This window comes from Carcharodon carcharias, chromosome 21 (assembly GCF_017639515.1).
Source record: "Carcharodon carcharias isolate sCarCar2 chromosome 21, sCarCar2.pri, whole genome shotgun sequence".
In the NCBI taxonomy this organism is placed as follows: domain Eukaryota; kingdom Metazoa; phylum Chordata; class Chondrichthyes; order Lamniformes; family Lamnidae; genus Carcharodon; species Carcharodon carcharias.
The window spans coordinates 86,194,639-86,215,414 of record NC_054487.1 but is presented as its reverse complement, the minus strand read 5'-3'; the positions used below and the strand labels follow the sequence as shown (position 1 = coordinate 86,215,414).

Below are 20,776 nucleotides of genomic sequence, written 5' to 3'. Positions count from 1 at the left end.
GGAAGAGGGAAAAGTAAACACACTGTTATATTACATACAAGCAAGTTGGATATAAACATGAGCTGCTGTACTCCCAGAGCAGTGGTGCAAGGCAATAAATGAGCTTTGGCAATCTCTTTACCCAGTTCACATGCCTGGCACTGTCAGTAGTCGAGGACATGTTCTAGGTTATAGTTTTAGTGGCAGAGGCACTAATTTTTAAAAATCCTTTCACAGGATGTGGACATCACTGGCTACACCAGCATTTTTATTGCTTGCCCTTATTAAGGTGGGGGTGAGCTGCCTTTTTCAGCCGCTGCAGTCCATGTGGTGTAGGTACACCCATAGTGCTGTTGGGGAGGGAGTTACAGAATTTTGACCCAGTGATAGTGAAGGAACGGTGATATATTTCCAAGTCAGGATGGTGAGTGACTTGGAGGGGAACTTCCAGGTTGTGGTGTTTCCATCTATCTGCTGCCCTTGTCTTTCTAGATGGTCGTGGTCACAGGTTTGGAAGGTGCTGTCGAAGGAGCCTTGGTGAGTTCCTGAAGTGCATCTTGTAGATGGTACACACTGCTGTCACTGTGCGTTGGTGATGGAGGAGCTGGATGTCGAAGGTGGTGGATGGAGGGTCAAGTGGGCTGCTTTGTCTTGGATAGTGTCAAGCTTATTGAGTGTTGTGGGAGCTGCACTCATCCAGGCAAGTGGGGAGTATTCCACACATTCCTGACTTGTGCCTTGTAGATGGTGGACAGGCTTTGGGGAGTCAGGAGGTGAGTTACTCGTCACAGGACTCCTAGCCTCTGACCTGCACTTGTGTTTATATAGCTAGTCCAGTTCAGCTTCTGGTCAATGGTAACCCCCAGGATGTTGATAGTGGGGGGATTCAGTGATGGTAATGCCATTGAATGTCAAGGGGCGATGGTTAGATTCTCTATTGTTGGAGATGGTCATTGCCTGGCACTTATGTGGCGTGAATGTTACTTGCCACTTGTCAGCCCAAGCCTGGATATTGTCCAGGTCTTGCTGCATTTGGATACAGATTGCTTCCAAGTAAGGATAGCAACAAGAACTTGTATTTGTGTAGTGCCTTTACCATTGTAACACATCCTAAGGCATGTCACAGGATGGTATTCAACAAATTGTACACAACAACATGCAAGGAAATATTAGGAAAAGTGACCAAAAAGTTGCTCAAGGACGTAGGTTTTATGGAGAGTCTTAAGAAGTAGAAAGTAAGAAGGAAATTCCAGGGCTTAATGCCTCGACACCTGTAGGCATGGCTAATATTGGTGGAGCAGTTAAAATGGGGATTCAATGGAGGCCAGAATTAGATGAGTGCAGATATCTAGGAGGGTTGTAGGACCAGAGGAGATTACAGAGGTAGCAAGGGGCAAGGCCATGGAAGGACTTGAAAACAAGGATAAGAATTTTAACCAGGAGCCAATGAAGGTCAGAAAGCAGGGCAGTAATGGGGCTTGGCATGAGAGTTTGGATAAAGGCAGCAGGGGTTTGAATGGCTTTTATGTTTATTTGAAAGATGGGGGCCAGTCAGAAGTGTGTTGCAATAATCTAGAGATATCAAAGGATGAAGGATGATTGTGGAGAAGGCTCAAAGTGCTGAACGGCCTCCTCCAACTCCTATAATGTCCTTAATTCCTCCATAGCTGTTAATGTAAGTGCAGGAGATGGATAGCACTGTGGCAGCTATTTAGTTAAAAGCATAAGTGAGATTTTGTTGCAGTTTTTTTCACTGTAAATTAACACCAAGTGAATACTTTGTGACAAATTATGGCTTTTGTTTAGCAGGTGTTGACAAGCTAAAGATAGGCACTATGTAAATGCAAGCTCTTTCTTGGCCTCAGGATGTACCAATGTGCTTTGCAGCCAATGAAGTACTTTTGAAGTGTTGTAACTATAGAATTATAGCATAATGCAGCAGAGGAGGCCATTCAACCCACTGTATTTGTGCCAGCTCTTTGAAAAAGCTATCCAATTACCCCTAAACCCCTGCACATTTTTCTCCAATTACCTTTTAAATGTTATTATTGAATCTGCCCTTTCAGGCGGTGCCTTCCAGACCTTAACACATTACAGCGGAAAAAAAAAACTCATTGCTCTCCTGCCAGTGGAAACAATTTCTTTTTATTTACTTTATCAAAATCCTTCATGACTTTGAACACCTTGGCTAAATCTCCACTTAACCTGTGTGCCAATTTGCACTCAGCAAACTCAAACAAACAGCATTGAAGTAAATGACCAGATAATCTGTTTAAGTGATGCTGGTTGAGGATTGAACATAGGTCCAGGGCAGCAGGGAGAATTTCCTGCTCTTAGACTAATATCACATGATCTTTTACATCCACCTGAGGGGGCAGATGGGGGCTTGATTTAAGTTTGCATCCAAAGCATGGCACCTCTGACAGTGCAGCATCCTGTCAATATTGCAGCATATGCTCAAGTCTCTGGGCTGGCGTCTGGTCACAGAATCCTCTGACTCTGAGATGAGAGTGCTACCATTGAGTCACAATTGAAATTTTCTCCTGAAAAACAGGTCAATGGTTATCGGTTTTCTTAAATGTATTACATGCCAAATGTGATACTATCTGTATATTTCACGATTGGCCAGTTAATGTGCTCTCATCAATTCCATTTTACCTATCTCCCCTGTACTCAATGATCTACATCAAGCCACGGTCCGGCAAGACCTCGATTTAAAAATTCTCGTCCTTGTGTTCAGTTCCCTCACCCCTTCCTATTTCCTCCAGTCCTACAACTCTGTTAAAGCCTGCATCCCATCAATTCTGGCACATCCACCAGTGGAGATTTTATCTTTAGCTGCCTCAGCCCTAATCCAGGTAATTCCCTCCCTGAAGCTCATTGCAAATCTTAAAACCTACCTCTTTAACCATGCTTCTGGCCACCTTTCCTACTCTCTCCAAATGGCCTCTTTTGTGCTATAAAATTGTATGATTCAATATCTCAGTGTCAATTTTGATCTGATAGTAAAATGCACTAAGGTCCTTCACAGAAGCACTATGTTAAATGCAATATATAAACATGATTTGCTGTTGATCAAGGAACACGTCAACTTGAATAAGATTGAAAACATTGTCTTAGATTGATTTTTTTTTTTACCAGATACAGTGATGTTTGCTTGCTGCATGCAGTGTGCCTCAGGTCAGTGAAGGCAGCTCTTCCCAGGCCTCGCTCAGGGATATTGAAGATACATGCCAGAGCAAGGTCGCTCTTTGAGTTCACCAGCAAGTTCAAATAATCACAAAGGAGCTTCCTCAAGGCCGGTGCCAACTGCAGCAGAAATATAACACAGCAGTACAAAAACATTAACAGCAGTTACATAATCAGACAACTTACTTTGTCTCCAGATAAAATGAGTGCCAGATTACACTTCCCAATAAATTATAAATCTAACAGAACATTAGAATATCTTTTTAAAACTTGGATGAAGACTGAAAATAGCTGCATTAAGAAGGTCGATAGTCTTTTTGTTGTGTCAGCTGTGGCTCAGTGGGTAGCACTCTCTCCTGAGTCTGAATGTTCTAGCTTCAAATCCCACTCAGAGACTTCAGCACAAAACCTAGGCTGACACTCCCAGTGCAACATCGTGGGACTAACACAATGCAAGGGAAAAGGGGTTGGAATAGATCGAAGAGCGTAAAGTGAAATCAAAAGTAAACAGAGGGGGAAAGAAAAGGCATATCAGCGATAGGCATTTAAGTTCGCTTTGTACTTGTGCAAGAAACTCTGTGTTAAACGTTGAAGAGGTCAGGTTTGAAGTTACAGCGAGAAAGCTGCTCGTGACATTTAAAATATTTTACCATGAACATTCAGCATTATTCGCAAGGGTCTGTTTGAACTGAAAATATAAAAAATTGGCTGAGAGAGTAAGAAGGAACTCAAGGGCTGTCAGGAGTCTAAGCACTCGCCTACACATCAGTAGATACTCTTTAATCTCTGCTTGAACAGCTTTTCAATTAATGAAGATTAAACCAACTGAAGTGGTTTGCTGCTTTCTTAAAAGAAAAACCATTATCGGGCTCAATTTTTTTTTTTAAACAGAACATTTCTCCCTTGAACTCTCCCTCACAGACATAGCATTAGGTCTCTAGTAATTACCCTCACTTGGAGATTTTCAGAACCATTACCCAACCTACTTAAATCTTCCCATTTATTTGCCAGGAACATAGGAAAAAGTGGAGCACATTCAGCCCCTCAAGTATTATGATCCAGAAAGTTAGTGAAGGATAGAGCTGGAGCCTATCTTACACATGTTCATAAGCTTTTATTTCCAGAGTTGCACATTACATGCATACACCTCCTAACCCAACAACCACAGTTTCGTTCTGTGTCTATAATTAGATCTAGTCATCCTGAACCAGTGTAACTCTTTCGAGTACAAACACGTTTCCATCTGTTTCAGATGAAGTTACATTGTTTCGTAATTTGCCATGGTGAGAAGTTCTGTGTCTATATGAGAGCACAAGTAAATCCCCAGTTAATGCTCAGCACCTGCAGACAATGAAACACAATTTACATACAATTAATATCAAGGCCTGTTCCACCATTTACCCTCCTTGGTTCCATAAATCTTAATACCTTTAGCCTAACAAATATCTAGCAATCTCAGTTTTGAAATGTTCAATTGACCCTCAGCCTCAACAGCTTTCTTGGGGAGAGAGTTCCAGATTTCTACTATCCTTTGGGTGAAGAAGAGCTTCCTGACATCACCACTGAATGGACTAGCTCTGATTTTAAAGTTACGGTCCTCTGTCTGGACTCCCCTCCTCCCACCACCTCAACAGAGGAAATAGTTTTTCTCTATCTACTCTATCAAATAATTTAATCATCTTAAACACCTCAATTAAATCACTTATACTCAATGGAAATCAAGCCTAGTTTATGCAACCTTCATAATTTTACCTTTTAGCCCTAGTACATTCAGGTGAATCTGTGCTGCACTCACTTCAAGGCCAATATACCCTTCCTGAGGTGCAATGCCCACAACTGAATACACTTACTCCAGATGGTGTCTGACCAAAGCTGTGTACAACTGTACCATCACTTCCAACTCCTTCATATCCTGACATATCTTTCTTTTGAGGAAGAGGGACTTTTGATGACTACCAATTATTTATCCTCATGGGAACTATCTTTAGAACTACAGTTTTGCATTTTCTTTCATTTGCCTTTTCATCAAATGCACTATAGCACCAAGAGAAGGTATTTGTATTTGTAGAGACTCTCAGTGCATCCTCAGGATTTCTCAAAATGTTTCACAACCAATGGTTGGTTATGTAGAAAGATGTACGACCATACGAATTAGAAGCAGGAGGAGGACATTCGGCCCCTTGAACCTGCTCAGCCATTTGATAAGGCAATGGTTAATCTGATTCTGGTCTCCATTCCACTTTTCTTCCTACCCCCAATAGCCTTTGACTCCCTTGTCAATCAAGAATCTATCTACCTCTGCCTTAAAAATATTCAAAGACCCTGCCTCTACTACTGTCTGGGGGAAGAGTGTTCCAGAAACACATGACCCTCTGAAAGAAAAATTTCTCCTCATCTCTGTCTTAAATGAGAGACCCTTTAAGCCTAGTCTAGTCTCTCCCACAAAGGGAAATATCCTTTCAGCATCCACCCTGTCAAGTCCCCTCAAGATCTTATATGTTTCAATAAGATCATTCTTCTCAACTCCATTGGATACAGGACCGACCTGTCCAATATTTCCTCATAGGATATACCCCACCACCCCATCCCAGTCGAGTGAACCTACTCTGAACTGCTTCTAGTGCAATTATGTCCTTTCTTAAGGAGACCAAAACTGTGCACAGTAGTCCAGATGTGGTCTCACCAATACTCTATACAACTGTAACAAAACATCCCTACCTTTTTCATAAAAATATAATAATTTGCATAATATTATTGTGACTTACTGTAAAGGTAGGGTAATAGTGAGGTTTGGATTAGTTTCTCTGTGTGAGGTTGTGTGTGTGTGGGGTGGGGGGGGGGTTTAATTGAATTGCAGACAGCTAGTCTGGAGCATTTGAGATTTCAAAAGAGAAGGTAGGTTTGAAATGCTAAATATTTAAACATGGCTGAAGCTTTAGAATGTGAGGTGTGAGGGACATTTGCATTTTTAGATAAACCAGAGTTGTAAATTTCAAAGAGATAGTCTTATAAGGGACTAAGCCTAACAGTGTGTTTATTTTTCCCAAAGATTACAGATAATATGAATACTATGGAAGATTTATATTATGGAAAAAGTAATGTTGCAAAGGCATATTGAGACAATGGAATTTACATCAAAAAGGAGAAACCTGTAGAAAGGAGATGCGGTGTAAGGTGAAGAACTTAGTTCTAAGTCTAACAAGCGTGAAAAGCCTCCAGCTTCTATGCACCAAGCTGTTGTCTACAGGAACTGAAGCTAAGAAAACTCATTGTGAATATCCCTGTCCAGGATATGGCCTGGGTCTGTTGAAATCTATCTTTCTTTACTGTTGCTTTATTGAAGGTGTAACTGGGAGCTAGATTAATTAGAGGGTTTAGGAGTTATTATGGTAGTAATTTGTAGACCTATGTATGTGCTTAAAATCTTTTCTTCTATTAATAAACATTTAATTTAGTTTTGTAAAAAAAAACCTCTAAGACTCTGTGGTCTTATTACTACTGAATTCAAGGCACGCACCTCGAAATAAAAATACAAATTGCAATACAGTTGTGGCAGCTGTTTCAAGTTTCCCTTTGGGATTTGAGCAGTTAGGCATTTACCACTTACTGTGTCAAAACACAGTTATATTCTATTCCATGTGGTAATGAATTATTCACAAATAAAGTCATCAAATTGAAAGAGGTGGGGCAGGATTTTACAGCCTTTCCCGCCAGTGGGATTTTTCGATCCCGCTGAACTCAATGGACTTTTGAATGGCTTGCTGCATTTTCAGGCCTTGCCCCTGCTGTGGCAGGGCTGTAAAATTCCGCTCACGGCATTGGCCGAGGGATGATGTCGGCCAGAATACTTAAACTCCCTGCTCTTCTTGCAATAGCATTGTGGGGCTTTCTACGTCTGCCAAGAAGGCAAACGGGGCATCAGTTTAATGACTCACCCAAGAAACAACTTGCGACCATCCTGCAGTCCTCAAGTGTCAACCTAGATTATAGTGTTTCTGACTGAGAGGTGAGAGTGCTACCAACTGAGCCATGTAGACATTCAGGCCATCAAGGCTGAATTTCTTCTTGTATCCCTCACTAACATATTGTGCCTTGAATATTCCCAAATCTGCCTGACAATTGTTTCCCACCCCATTCACCCTTGGGCCTCAGAGTCACAGAACTGATACAACACGGAAGGAGGCCACTCAGCCCATCGTGTCTGCACCAGCTCTCTGAATGAGTAATTCACCTACTGCCACTCCCCCAGTGATTTTCATCCTTGTTTATCTTGCCTCGTTCCCACGATTGTGACAAAATTCCTTGCCCAAAAGATGGCCGAGAACTTAAAATAAAGCATAAACAATTGTTTCCCAGACGTCTTAGTATCACCTTAGAAATGGCTTGACGATTCTCATTGGCTGGAGAAGTGGGAATTGGAGAAAAGGAATCTTCCAATATTTTCGAAGTGCCCAGAAGGAAATCCAACAGTTCCACCTGAAAGAATTTGCAATTAATTACGTTCCCCATACACATCTTAGCAGCACATCAAAAATACATTACATCAGATAAAACAGATGGCGGAGTTTAAAATGATGCCATCCAGCTGGCTCCCTGAAGGAACCATTCGATTAGTCCCACACCCCAGGTCTTTTCCCAATAACCCAGCAAGTATTTACCTAATTCTCTCTTGAACGTTATTATCGACTCGGCTTCCTCCACCTTTGCGTTCTAGATCATAACAACTCACCGTGTTAAAAAGTAGAATTCTCACCTCTTCTTTTACTATTCATTTTAAGTTAATGTCCTCTGGTTGCCAGTGGAAATAGTTTCATCCTATCGACTATCACCAAGGTTATTTGCCTGAAATATTCTCTGACAGCAAGTTCCACTTTCACGTTACACTCTACCAAAAGATATTTCTCTTCAGTTCGTCGTCAGCAGATTTTTAGTGGCATTGCTCAACCATTTTGCCCAGACACAAGTGTATTTTAATATTTTGATGCTAAGGTTAGAACCGTTAAGGCCACAGGGCCCAATTGCTGTTAAGCAAACACAGCCTTGGATCGAAAACTGAAAATACTGTAAAAACTCAGCAGGCCTGGCAGCATCTGTGGAGAGCGAAACAGAGTCAATGTCTTGAGGCCATATGACCCCTAAGAAGAAGGGTCATATGGACTCGAAACGTTAACTGTGTTTATCTCTCCACAGATGCTGCCAGACATGAGTTTTTCCAGCTTTTTTGGTTTTTGTTTCAGATTTCCAGCATCCTCAGTATTTTGCTTTTATCACAGCCTTGGATCAATCGGTGTTCCATTGTTGCTGAGTGAGAGAGCAGTGCAGGTGTATAAATACTTATAATTTCAGGCTGCAGCTCATGGATAAATGAAATGAATGAAGGAAGGGAGACAAGAGAGACAAACAGGCAGGGAGAGGCCTGGATTTTACATTAGTAATAACGATGAGGGGCTACCAGTACTCACCATGATTGAGTAAATCAGATAGCAACTTCTGGAATACGCACATGTGCAGTTAAAAACAAAAACTTGAAAGTTGTGATCTGAGTATCTCTGTGTCATTCAGAACCTTGCCAAAGGAATCAGCATGGAAAGAATTGCAATGGCATGAAGTTGGAGTATTTATCCACTAAACACACTTGGAAAAAAAAAGGACTGGTGCATTCAGATATAAGTGAATTTTAACATTGTGATAGATCATAATTATAGCCAAAAATCATCTCCAGCTCTGAAAATCAACTTTACAAGTGTGGAGTATCATGCCTTCAGAATTCAATTATCATGGGGAAGTTTTTTATTTTAAAAATTAAAGCACTTTCTTTTTTATTTTTATGTCTGTTTCTTATCTGTCTTAATTCCATCTTTCTTTACCAATCTTCATTTTGGTTTCTGTACAAGGTTTAATCTAATTTATACACATTGGTTTAGGTTCTATGCACTTCAGTGAGGATTCTTCAATCTGATTGGTTGAAGAGCTTGCTATTGCTTGTCATCCTCACAGGCATCACACTGTGCTGGGACAGACACTGGATTAGAGCAAAAGTTCACTAAAAACCTGCTAAATCTCTGTGGGCAACAGTCATAAGGTGAACAGTGAGTGCTATTCTTTAGACACTGACTTCAAAATCCGGACCAGAGAGACGCAAGCTCAGGCATTTATATAGCACCTTCCATGTCCTAAGATATCACATAGTGCTTTACTGCCAAAGTACCCACAAACAGTAATTTCACAATGACCAGATAATCTGATTTTACTGATGTTGGTCGAGAGATAACCATTAACCAGGGCAATTGTCCTCCTTAGAATGAGATGTTAAACTGAGGCTCCAACTGCCCTAATAGACAGATGTGAAAGATCCTATGGCACTATACTGAAGAAGAACAGGGAGTTCTTCCTACTGTATGATGTATGTGCCTGCATGCCATTGTAATGTAAAGGTGCTTAGCAGAGTAAGGGTTAGTGTGAGGCTGGAGAATAGCACTGCTCATGGTATGATGCATAGAGTCACATGGTAATAGACTGAGAGAACAGTTTAGAGAGAACGCTCTAGAAGCAGCCTAGCCTGTATGGTGAGCAGCATCATATGGGAACTGTGGGTTAAATAAATCTCTGTATTTAATAGGGAAACATGTTGATGGTTTCTGTCAGGAGTATGAGGAAGGATTCCTGCAATTGGTGGAGCATGTTTTATTACACTGTACTAAGTTTGCAGCTGAAAGGGGAACTATGCCGTCTAATTTACATCAGAAGGGTATACAGTGTGATACAGTGGCTAGTGTTTTAGCAGTTAAATTTGGGTATTGGGATATTTATTAAGTTGTGCTGTGTTTTTTATATTTCACATGATTAGCGCATAGAGTTCAGGTTTTTTTTATTGCACTGCACCTCTTCCTCCAACACAGTAGGTGGCAGTAATACACCAAAGCGGTGTTAATTTGCAGAAACCGGAAAAAAAGAAAAGAAAGAGCAGCACAATGCAAGATAGTAACCTGGGATCTGTAAATAGTTAAAGGTTAACAATAAACGGTTCATGTTTAAATATACAAGTTTCAAGACCTTTTCATCAATGAGCCACAACAGATGATACCATATTACAACACTCCTTGGTATGGTCAATATTTATTCCTCAGCCAACAAAAAAAAAATGCATAATTTACATAGTATTCAAAGCAGAGAAACAGGCCATTTGGCCAGCGTTAATGTTCCACACAAACCTCCTCCTAACTTACTCTGTCTCACTCTATCAGCATATGCTGTTATTTCTTTTTCCCTCATATACTTATCTATCTACCCCTTGAGTCACACAGCTTACCTTAGACAATATTGCCGCAGGATCGCTTTCAGGTTTTAATTTGGCACAAATCTTGTACACATCTATCAGGTCCACAGAGTTACTCCTGCTCAGAAAAGCCTGGTATGCTTTTTGGACCTTGTTGTATCCATCTGGCACCTCTTCAAATTCACTCAGCAACTCCAGCTTCTCCAGAAGTAAATGTTTCCATGACAGGAGCAGTTCACTCAAGGCTACGTTGAATTCTCCACAGGACTAAGGATTAAATGCAAAACAGTGTCCAACCAGAAATCCCATCAAGGTGTTAAAAACAGGAAAAAAATGATTTAAAGAAAGTTAGAAATTGCAAAAGTATTTCATAAACTGTTATGGCTTAATTCCAATCAATCTATCAATCACAGCATGAGGTGTAGATTGCAGCAAAGTTTAATGTTAAATCATGAATTGCATGCGGCCCCAATTGACCTGTTCTTAGCTGTCAACTGTGGCTCAGTGGGTAGCACGTTCCTCTGTGAATAATCCAGGATCCTTTTCTTGATGGTTGGTTTATTGACAGAACAAAGCATTACATATGTCTGCCTCTTACCTACCAACAACCAGTGACCCAGCAGTCCCATAATCCAGACTGATGCTCCACTGTGGCACTGAGGGAGTGCTGCCCAGCCAAAGGTGCCTACTTTTGGATGAGATGTTAAATCGCCCACCCTCTTGAGCAGATATAAAAGAGCCCACAGCACTACCTGAAAACGAGGGGGAGTTCTCTCCAGTGTCTGGTCAATATTTATCCCTCAACAAACATCGTTTTTAAAAAAATTGCTGTCTGTGGGATCTTGCCATGTACAAATTGGCTGCATCATGTCCTACATTTTGAAGTGTCACTGCTGTTGTGAAGTATTTAATTGGTTGTAAAGCTGTCCGGCCTGCTGTCGGGTTGTGAAAGATCCTATATAAATGCACATTCTGCCTTTAAATGTGACCTAGACGTGTCCATAGACTTGGGCAAAAGGAGAGAAACAAAGTAAACAGGAAGCAGGAAGCTGAATTCTATAGGGTGTAAGTCAGAAGGTGTCATGCTGAAACTGTACAGCCTCCTCTGGGCAAACACACCAGTGAAAATGGTGGCTAGTTTAGTCCAATGAAATACATGAGCCACAAAACTGACCCCTGGTCTCAAAGGTCTGAGCAATGATAAAAGACCTTTCAGCTTTGTTAGGAACTGAGAGGGATTCAGAAATATTTAAAACAGCATAGAATTATAGAACAGTACAGTGCCATAAGGGGACATTCAGCCCATTATGCCTATGCTGGCCCTTCAAAAGGGTAACCCAATTAGTCTCACTCCCCAGGTCTTCCCTAATAACCATGCAAAGCTTTCTTTTTCAAATATATATCCAATTCTCCTTTGAAAATTCACATAACTGAAGTCCCTCATCCCTGATACCATTCTAATAAATCTTCCCTGTGACCTCTCCAAGGTCTTGACAACCTTCTTTCGAATTCTGTTATGATCCAAAATGCGCTTAGTGCAAGGGGGGTGGGAGCAGATTCAGTAGTGACTTTCAGAAAGGAATTTGCTTTCTATTTATGAAGAAAACATTTGCAGGGCTATGGCTTTACAATCCACCTGGACCCATAATCCTATACCCCTCAGTCACCCACTCCATCAAATGTTGATCCAATTCTCTTAAATTTTCCTACTCCACCTGCCTTTCTCAACATTCAATTCAACATATTCACCACACTGTGTGAGATATTTCAATCTAAACTGTCTGTGCACCTCCTTTAGCTCTTGAATCTAGGCCAATCTCAAACAATTATTCATGGAATACAGAATGGGTTATTTGATTGAGGATTTTAGGACTTTGAAAGGGGTAGATAGGGTAGATAGCTCATTTTTTTCCACCAATTGGAGAGTCTAGGATGAGGTGACAAAGCCTTAAAATCAGGATTATGCTATTCAGAAGAGAAGTTAGGATATGCTTATTCATGCAAAAGGTGGTAGAAGTGTGTTAAATGGATCCCAAGTCAGATGGTGAAGTATGAAACTAGACAAGGATCCTTTTCTTGATAAAAACAAAAAAAAAACTGCAGATGCTGGAAATCCAAAACAAAAACAGAATTACCTGGAAAAACTCAGCAGGTCTGGCAGCATCGGCGGAGAAGAAAAGAGTTGACGTTTCGAGTCCTCCTTCTGTCGAAGGGTCATGAGGACTCGAAACATCAACTCTTTTCTTCTCCGCCGATGCTGCCAGACCTGCTGAGTTTTTCCAGGTAATTCTGTTTTTGTTTTCCTTTTCTTGATAGTTGGTTTATTAACAGACGAAGTATTACATATGTCTGCCTCTTACCTACTAACAACCAGTGACCCAGCAGTCCCATTTTTATACTCTTTTGAATAAACCAATGGAACAAAAATAAATAAATCAACAAATTAACCAATTAAATTGACATAAAGAGGCAGTCCCTTTTTTATATGTGCTCATGATACGTAGTCAATCAATACTCTCCACCTGTTTATCCTTAACATTAACATAAGTGTGGAGTTCTCTCCCATAAAAAGCAACAGATGCTAACTCAATTAATACTTTTGAATCTGGGAGTGACACGTTTTTGCTAAGCATATGTATAAAAGGATATGGAGCCAAGGTAGATGGATGGAGTTAGGAATGCAGATCAGCCATGACCACAGTGTGGCAAGACAGGCTTGAGGAGCTAAATGGCCTCCTCCTGTTCCTGTGTTATCCAAGTTCGATTCCACTGACGATCTCAACTTACCCCTTTATTTATCTCAGCCATAGCAAGCTGCAAAACCATCAGCATGTTATCTGCACCACATACGGTGGTTCTCTCACGCTCGGGTAACTGGCACCATCCTTTCCGAAACCTCGTTATCAACTGTAACACCCTCTGCTGAAGAGAATCCATGTCCCTGACTGACAGTGAAGAAATACCACAATAAGTTGTATAAGCATCTATAAATTCAAGATGCATGTCCGTAGGTAGGTTATTTAAGACATTGAATTGAGGAATGAACGTTATAGCAGCTATATCTCAGAGGCTCTTTCGTGGAATGCACTACTTATCCTTTGTTCAGAATATTGTGACCTTTTGTGGAATGAGGTTCTTTTCTAGAATGGGTTTGTTGATGCATCAAAGCGAAAAGAAACTGAATCTGCATTTAACCAATACGAAAGCTTGCACAAGATCTCCATCAAATAAACACTGGAAACAACAACTTGCATTTATATAGCACACTTAATGTAATAAAAGTAAGACAGTATGTAAATCTTATTAGATAAATACAGATAGTCACCTAGTCAGGATCAATACATTTCTCTCATTAATTAGCAAGGGAGAGATTTCAGAAGGTGGTGTGGTGATAATATCACTGGACTAGTAATCCAGGGACCCAGGCTAATGCTCTGGGAAGATGGATTCAAATCCCACCACGGATATTGTAAAAATCCATCTGGTTCACTAAAGTCCTTTAGGGAAGGAAATCTACCATCTTACTTGGTCTGGCCTACATGTGACTCCAGACCTACAGCAATGTGGTTGATTCCTAACTATCCTCTGAAATGCCCGAGCAAGCCACTCAGATCAAGAACAATTAGGGTTGGGAAACAAATGCTGGCCTTGCCTGTGATGACCGCTTCCCATGGGAAAAAAAGATTAGCACAAGTTGAGATTTTAATGTTACATACAGGCTAGCTGAACTCCCATTGCTCAAGGTTGAGATTGCTGCATCCTGGATCCACACTCAGAGCCGTGTGCCGCCATATGAAACACACTCGACCTCTCCCTCCAGCAGCACCGACTCGTCTCATCTCAAAGCTGTCCCCAGTTTTATTCTTCGTCTCATCCGACGCCTTAACAGGTGTTAAGGAATGTAAACTCCAACAACTTATTGATACCAATGTCCATCCAGGACCCTCCACCCCTTCCCTTCCTCTAACCCTATCCCTTCTTCCAATCCCAGCCCGTGCCGTGTATTCACCATACCCTCTGACCTTCCACTCTGAGACTGAACGTTCAGTGCTCAGCAAAGGATTCAGTTTCATACCCTGACACCCTCACCTCAATGAATTCTGGACTCGGCTCCATGCTAAGCTCTTCTTCCACCACCTTGGTCTCCATGCTCGCTTCTTTGGACAGGAGTCCTCCTCCCATTCCATGGATCCTTTCACCCACCTCCAGTATTCTCCCTCTACCTGGACCCCTCCCTCTGGCCCTTTACCTGCTCTTGATCATTTCATCAAGAACTGTCGGTGTGACATCGACTATCTTAATTTCTCTGCACCTCTCACCCCCTCTAACCTGTCTCCTTCTGAACTTGCCACATTCCGTTCTCTCAGGTGCAACTCTGACTTTATCAAACCCTCTGACAAGGGTGGTGCTGTTGTTGTCTGCTGCACTGACCTCTACCTCACAGAGGCTGAGCGTCAACTCGCAGACACTTCCTCCTACCTCCCCCTGGACCATGACCCCACCACCGAACATCAAGCCATTGTTTCCAGGACAGTCACTGACCTCATCTCCTCTGGAGATCTTCCCTCCACAGCTTCCAACCTCATAGTCTCCCAACCTCAGACAGCCCGCTTCTACCTCCTACCCAAAATCCACAAACAGGACTGTCCCGGTAAACCCATTGTGTCAGCCTGTTCCTGCCCCACAGGACTCATTTCTTCCTATCTTGACTCCGCTCTCTCTCCCCTTGTCCAGTCTCTTCTCACCTACATCCACAATTCCTCTGATGTCTTATGTAACATCAACATTTTCCAGTTTCCTGTCCCTAACAGCCTCCTGTTCGCTATGGATGTCCAATCCCTCTACACCTCCATCCCCCACCAGGATAGTCTGAAGGCTCTCCACTTCTTCCTTGAACAGAGGCCTGAACAATCCCCATCCACCACCACTCTCCATCTGGCTGAAATTGGTCTCTCACTGAACAATTTCTCCTTAAACTCGTCTCACTTCCTCTAAATAAAAGGTGTGGCAATGGGCACCCACATGGGCCCCAGTTATGCCTGTCTCTTTATGGGGTACGTGGAACATTCCTTGTTCCAGTCCTACTCCGGCCCCCTCCCACAACTCTTTCTCCAGTACATCAATAACTGTCTGGACCTGGAAAAATGTATTGATTTTGCTTCCAATTTCCATCCTTCTATCACTTACACATGGTCCATCTCCAACACTTCCCTTCCCTTCCTTGACCTCTGTCTCCATTTCTGGTGAAGACTGTCTACCAATATTCATTAAAAGCCCACCGACTCCCACAACTACCTCGACTACAACTCCTCACACCCCGCTTCCTGTAAGGACTCAGTCCCATTCTCTCAGTTCCTTTGCCTCCGTCGTATTTGTTCTGATGATGCCACTTTCAAAAACAATGCTTCTGACATGTCTTCTTTCTTCCTTAACCGAGGTTTCCCACCCACTGTGGTTGACAGGGCCCTTAAGTGTGTCCGACCCATCTCCTGCAACTCTGCTCTCACCTCTTCTCCTCCCTCCCAAAACCATGATAGGAAAAATCGAAACATTTTTCCAGGCCCATACAGACCCCCTTGTCTTCACTTTTCACCCCACCAGCCTCTGCATTCAAAGGATCATCCTCTGCCACTTCCGCCAACTCCAGCATGAAGACACCACCAAACACATCTTCCCCTCACCCCCTCTGTCAGCATTCCATGGGGAACATTCCCTCCAGAACACCCTGGTCCACTCCTCCATCATCCCCAACACCTCAACCCTCTCCCACGGCACCTTCCCATTAAATTGCAGAGGTTGCAACACTTATCCCTTTACCTCATCCGTCCTCACTAACCAAGGCCCAAACATTCAATTCAGGTGAAGCAGTGTTTCATTTGCACCTCCTTCAATTTAGTCGACTGCATTCGCTGCTCTCAATGTGGTTTCTGCTACATTGGAGAGACCAAACGCAGACTGGGTGACTGCTTTGTGGAACACCTTCAGTCTGTCTGCAAGAATGACCCAGAACTCCCTGTCACTTGCCATTTTAACACTCCACTCTGCTCTCTTGCCCACATGTCCGTCCTTGGCCTGCTGCAATGTTCCAGTGAAGCTCAACACAAACTGGAGGAACAGCACCTCAACTTCCGACTAGGCACTTTACAGCCTTCCGGAGTTCAACAATTTCAGACCATGAACTCTCTCATCTATCTTTACCCCAAATTTTAGTCATGTTTTCAATTTTTATTTTTTATTTATTTATTCGTCTATTTTATTTTATTTATCCTATTTCCCCAGCCACCCTGCCCCCTTCAAACAAGGCCATCTATCATTTGTTTCTATGTTGTGCTTTCACAGAGCACTGGCCCTTGTTCTACCATAAACACATTCTGCTTTCTTACCTTTATGTTACTATCAGCACCTTTAGTCTTTAACACTCCCTTTGTCTTGTGTCCATGACATCTTTGTCAATCTGTCCTGAGCTCCCACCAATCCCTGACCTTCTATTTTGCTCCACCCGCTCTACCCCCACCCCTCCCTTAAACAGCATAAAATCTATCACATTTCTACTTCTTTTTAACTCTGAAGAAAAGTTATAGTCTCGAAATGTTAACTCTGTTTCGCTCTCCACAATTGCTGCCAGACCTGCTGAATTTTTCCAGTATTTTCTCTGCTTTTATTTCAGATTTCCATGATCTACAGTATTTTGCTTTTATATTACAACAGTTTTCATGGTCATTTTCCTGGTGTCAGCCCATAAATTGTCAGATTTATTGAATTCAATTTTTCAATTTACCATGCTGGGAATTTGAACCTTTATATTGCAGGTCCAATATGATAATTACTAGATTAGCATATCCCGTGTAGCACTGTGTATATCTGATAAAATAAAAGTTTCACACCTAGGACCTGGTCATTGTTGACGGCACCAAACACAACTATTGCACATTAAACTGTTTGTGATCTTGACATAGGAAAATAGAACTTAGGGGCAGGAGTAGGCCATTCAGCCCTTCGAGCCTGCTCCGCCATTCAATAAGATCATGGCTGATCTGATTGTGGTCTCAATTCCACTTTGCTGTCTGCCCCCCCATAACCTTCGACTCCCTTGTCTATCAAAAATTTGTCTAACTCAGCCTTGAATAAGTTCAATGACCCAGCCTCCACTGCTTTTTGGGGAAGAGAATTCCACAGACTAATGACCCTTTAAGAGAAAAAAATTCTCATCTCCATCTTAAATGGTAGACCTTTTATTCTTAAACTGTGTCCTCTGGTTCTAGTCTCTCCCACAAGTGGAAACATCCTCTTGGTATCTACCCGATCAAATCCCCACAGAATCTTATACGTTTCAATAAGACTATAATATAATAATAATTCTTATGAATTAGTATCAAATTAAGACATAATAACTCCACCTGTTTTATTGAGTTTGTGATTTGTTAATTATTTAATGAACTGCCTGAAAGGGTGATGGAAGTAGTTTTAAAAATAACTTTCAAAGGGGAATTGGATTACATACCACCACTGACGCACAAGTAGCAGCAGTGTGTGTACCATCTACAAGATGCATTCCAGCAACTCACCAAAGCTCATTCGACAACACCTTCCAAACCCATGATCTCTACCACCTGGAAGGACAAGGGGAGCAGATGCATGGGAACACCACCACCTGCATGCTTCCATCCAAGCCTCTCACCATCCTGACTTGAACTATATCACTGTTTGGTCACTGGGTCAAAATCCTGGAATTCTCACAGCGGGAGTACCTACTCCACATGGACTGCAGTGCTTCAAGGCAAATTCACCACCACTTTCTCAAGGGCAATTAGGAATGGGCAAGTTTGGTCTTGCCAGCCATGCTTGAATCTAGAACTAAGGGTCACTATTTAAAAATAAGGGGGTCGCCCATTTATAACAGAAATGAGGTGAAATTTTTTCCCTGTGGGGCATGACTCATTGGAACTCTCTTACTGAAATGGTGGTGGAAGCAGGCTCTTTGAGTCTATTTAAGGCAGAGGTGGATAGAGTCTTGGTAAGCAAGGGGTTGATAGGCTATTGGGGGTAGGTGGGATGCAGATTTCAGGTAATCAGATCAGCCATGATCTTATTAAATGGCAGAGCAAGCTTGAGGGGCCAAATGGCCTACTCCTGCATTATGTTCGTATGAAAAGGGAATATTTTCAGGGCTTGGGAATAGAGAAGGAAGAGTGGAACTAATTGATAAATCTTTCAGAGAGCTGGCATAAATACAATGGGCTGAATGGCCTCCTTCTCTGCTGTATGATTCTATGATAACATTTCATTATAAACCTGTAGTGTTCAAATAGTGTACTGGCACACTCTCATTGGCCCCATACAAATGCTGATACATTACTGGCCTGGGAACACTAGCAATTATCAATACATTCCCAGGGAATCTCTGTCCTAGATAATAGGCTAGATGTCAACAGGTACACAAAAACAAACAAATCCGATGGACTCAAGGACCCCAATGGTTCAGTGACCCCAGTTTCAAAAGCTAAGCATTGGAGACCAATAATGCAATGGACAGCAACTGTAGAAAAACGATTATCTCGACCACGCTGAATTTAGTTAATTAGAACTTCTTCAGGTTACTGGAAGCAACGACACTTTTCCCACTGGATGAAAAACCTCCCAGGATCAGCAGTTTAAAAAAAAGTCATGGGGTGTGGGCTTCCAAAATATAGCCCGAAAGCGCTGGAAAAGCAACAATATCTGGGGGAAACAACGAGCGCTTTGCCATTTTAGCAAAGGAGACTCTAAACCAAATGTATTTTTATTTAAAATAAAAGCGGCTGCTTTGCAGTTGCAGCATTGGTCAATCAGCAGTCAGTTGGGAGGCTTAAACTCACCAACTGTCACTTGAGTAAAGCTATTTGCAATCTCCACAGCCACCCCTTACAGCACCCGAAATACCTCCCTGCCTGAAGAAGGTAGCACGGAAAGGGCACGTTAATGTGATAAACAAAGCCCCCTGCCCCCCGGTTTTGGGGGCTGCCCTGGGTAAGGGAAGGTCCCGTCCATACCTGTCAACTCCAGGTGCCTCTGGGTCATTTTTAAAAGTCCCGGGCCGGAGCTGCTGGAACCAATCAGAACCGCAGCGCTACAATGTTGCCCTTTCCACTCGGAAGGGAAGCGGCCGCGTCCAATCAGCGGCCAGCTGGGGAGTCTGAACGTTCCATTGAGGGAATCCCCGGGCACTATCCAGTCTGAACGTTCCACCGGGGATTCCCTATCCACTCAGAGCCGGGGTGGCTGGGGTAGAGGCCGCTCCTCATGATGATGGTGGGCGAGGCGGCGGCGCGGGGCGCCAGCCACACGGTACCGAGCGAGGAGACGGTGCACGTGGTGGAGTTTAACCCTTTCGAGAGCGGCGGCCTCGGTACCCTGATCGCCTACGGAGGCGACAACTACATCGTGGTGGGGAGCTGCCGTTTCCAGGTGGGCTGGCTGGGGAACCCCTTCCCCTCTTCAGGTCCTGAAAGGAAACTGTGGTGGTGGTGGTGGTGTTGGTTGGGGGGTTGGGGTGTAGAGTGTAGGAACAGTCCCATCAGGTGTCTCAGGGAAAAGTTTTCACCTGCAAGAGGGAGAAATGTAACTGAGTCTGCATTGCATTGGGTGCATACGCTACAAAGTTGGAGTTCGGTGAGGGATGGAGATGATCCTTTCTCTTTATTTATTGGACTTAGCTGGCTGGGCCAACATTTATTGCCCATCCCTAATTGCCCTTGAGAAGGTGGTGGTGAGCCTTTTTGAACCGCTGCAGTCCATGTGGTGTAGGTACACCCACACTGCTGTTAGGGAGGGAGTTCCAGGATTTTGACCCAGCGACAGTGAAGGAATGGCGAAATATTTCCAAGTCAGGCTGGTGAGTGACTTGGGGAGTTTCCAGGTAGTGGTGTTCCCATCTATCTGCTGCCCTTGTCCTTCTAGCTGATAGTGGTCGTCGGTTTGGAAGGTGCTGTCCAAGGAGCCTTGGTGAATTCCTGCAGCACATCTTGTAGATGGTACACACTGCTGTTACTGTGCATCAGTGGTGGAGGGAGTGAATGTTTGTGGATGTGGTGCCAATTAAGCGGGTTGCTTTGACCTGGATGGTGTTGAGCTTCTTCAGTGTTGTAGCAGCTACACTCATCCAGACAAGTGGGAAGTATTCCATCACACTCCTGACTTGTACCTTGTAGATGGTGGACAGGCTTTGGGGAGTCAGGAGGTGAGTTACTCATCACAGGACTCCTAGCGTCTGACCTGCACTTGTAGCCAGTGTTTATATAGCTAGTCCAGTTCAGTTTCTGGTCAATGGTCACCCCCAGGATGTTGATAGTGGGG

General features: G+C 42.9%; 2 protein-coding genes across 2 annotated transcripts in view; one reads left to right on the top strand and one right to left on the bottom strand.

Annotated features, from left to right (window-relative positions):
- The window catches only part of LOC121293225 (PARP1 binding protein), a 45,173-nt gene extending 25,665 nt beyond the window's left edge, over window positions 1-19,508 (bottom strand). The window contains exons 1-5 of the mRNA XM_041216072.1: window positions 19,474-19,508; window positions 13,232-13,389; window positions 10,478-10,711; window positions 7,540-7,644; window positions 3,118-3,288 (exon numbers count right to left, since the gene is read on the bottom strand). Coding sequence (XP_041072006.1) covers window positions 3,118-3,288; window positions 7,540-7,644; window positions 10,478-10,711; window positions 13,232-13,389; window positions 19,474-19,501 — 696 coding nt within the window. The 5' untranslated portion in view covers window positions 19,502-19,508. The remainder of the gene's footprint in view (window positions 1-3,117; window positions 3,289-7,539; window positions 7,645-10,477; window positions 10,712-13,231; window positions 13,390-19,473) is intronic.
- Window positions 19,509-19,589: 81 nt separating this feature from the next.
- The window catches only part of nup37 (nucleoporin 37), a 38,444-nt gene continuing 37,257 nt past the window's right edge, over window positions 19,590-20,776 (top strand). The window contains exon 1 of the mRNA XM_041216058.1: window positions 19,590-19,888. Within this exon, the coding sequence (XP_041071992.1) occupies window positions 19,724-19,888 (165 nt within the window). The 5' untranslated portion in view covers window positions 19,590-19,723. The remainder of the gene's footprint in view (window positions 19,889-20,776) is intronic.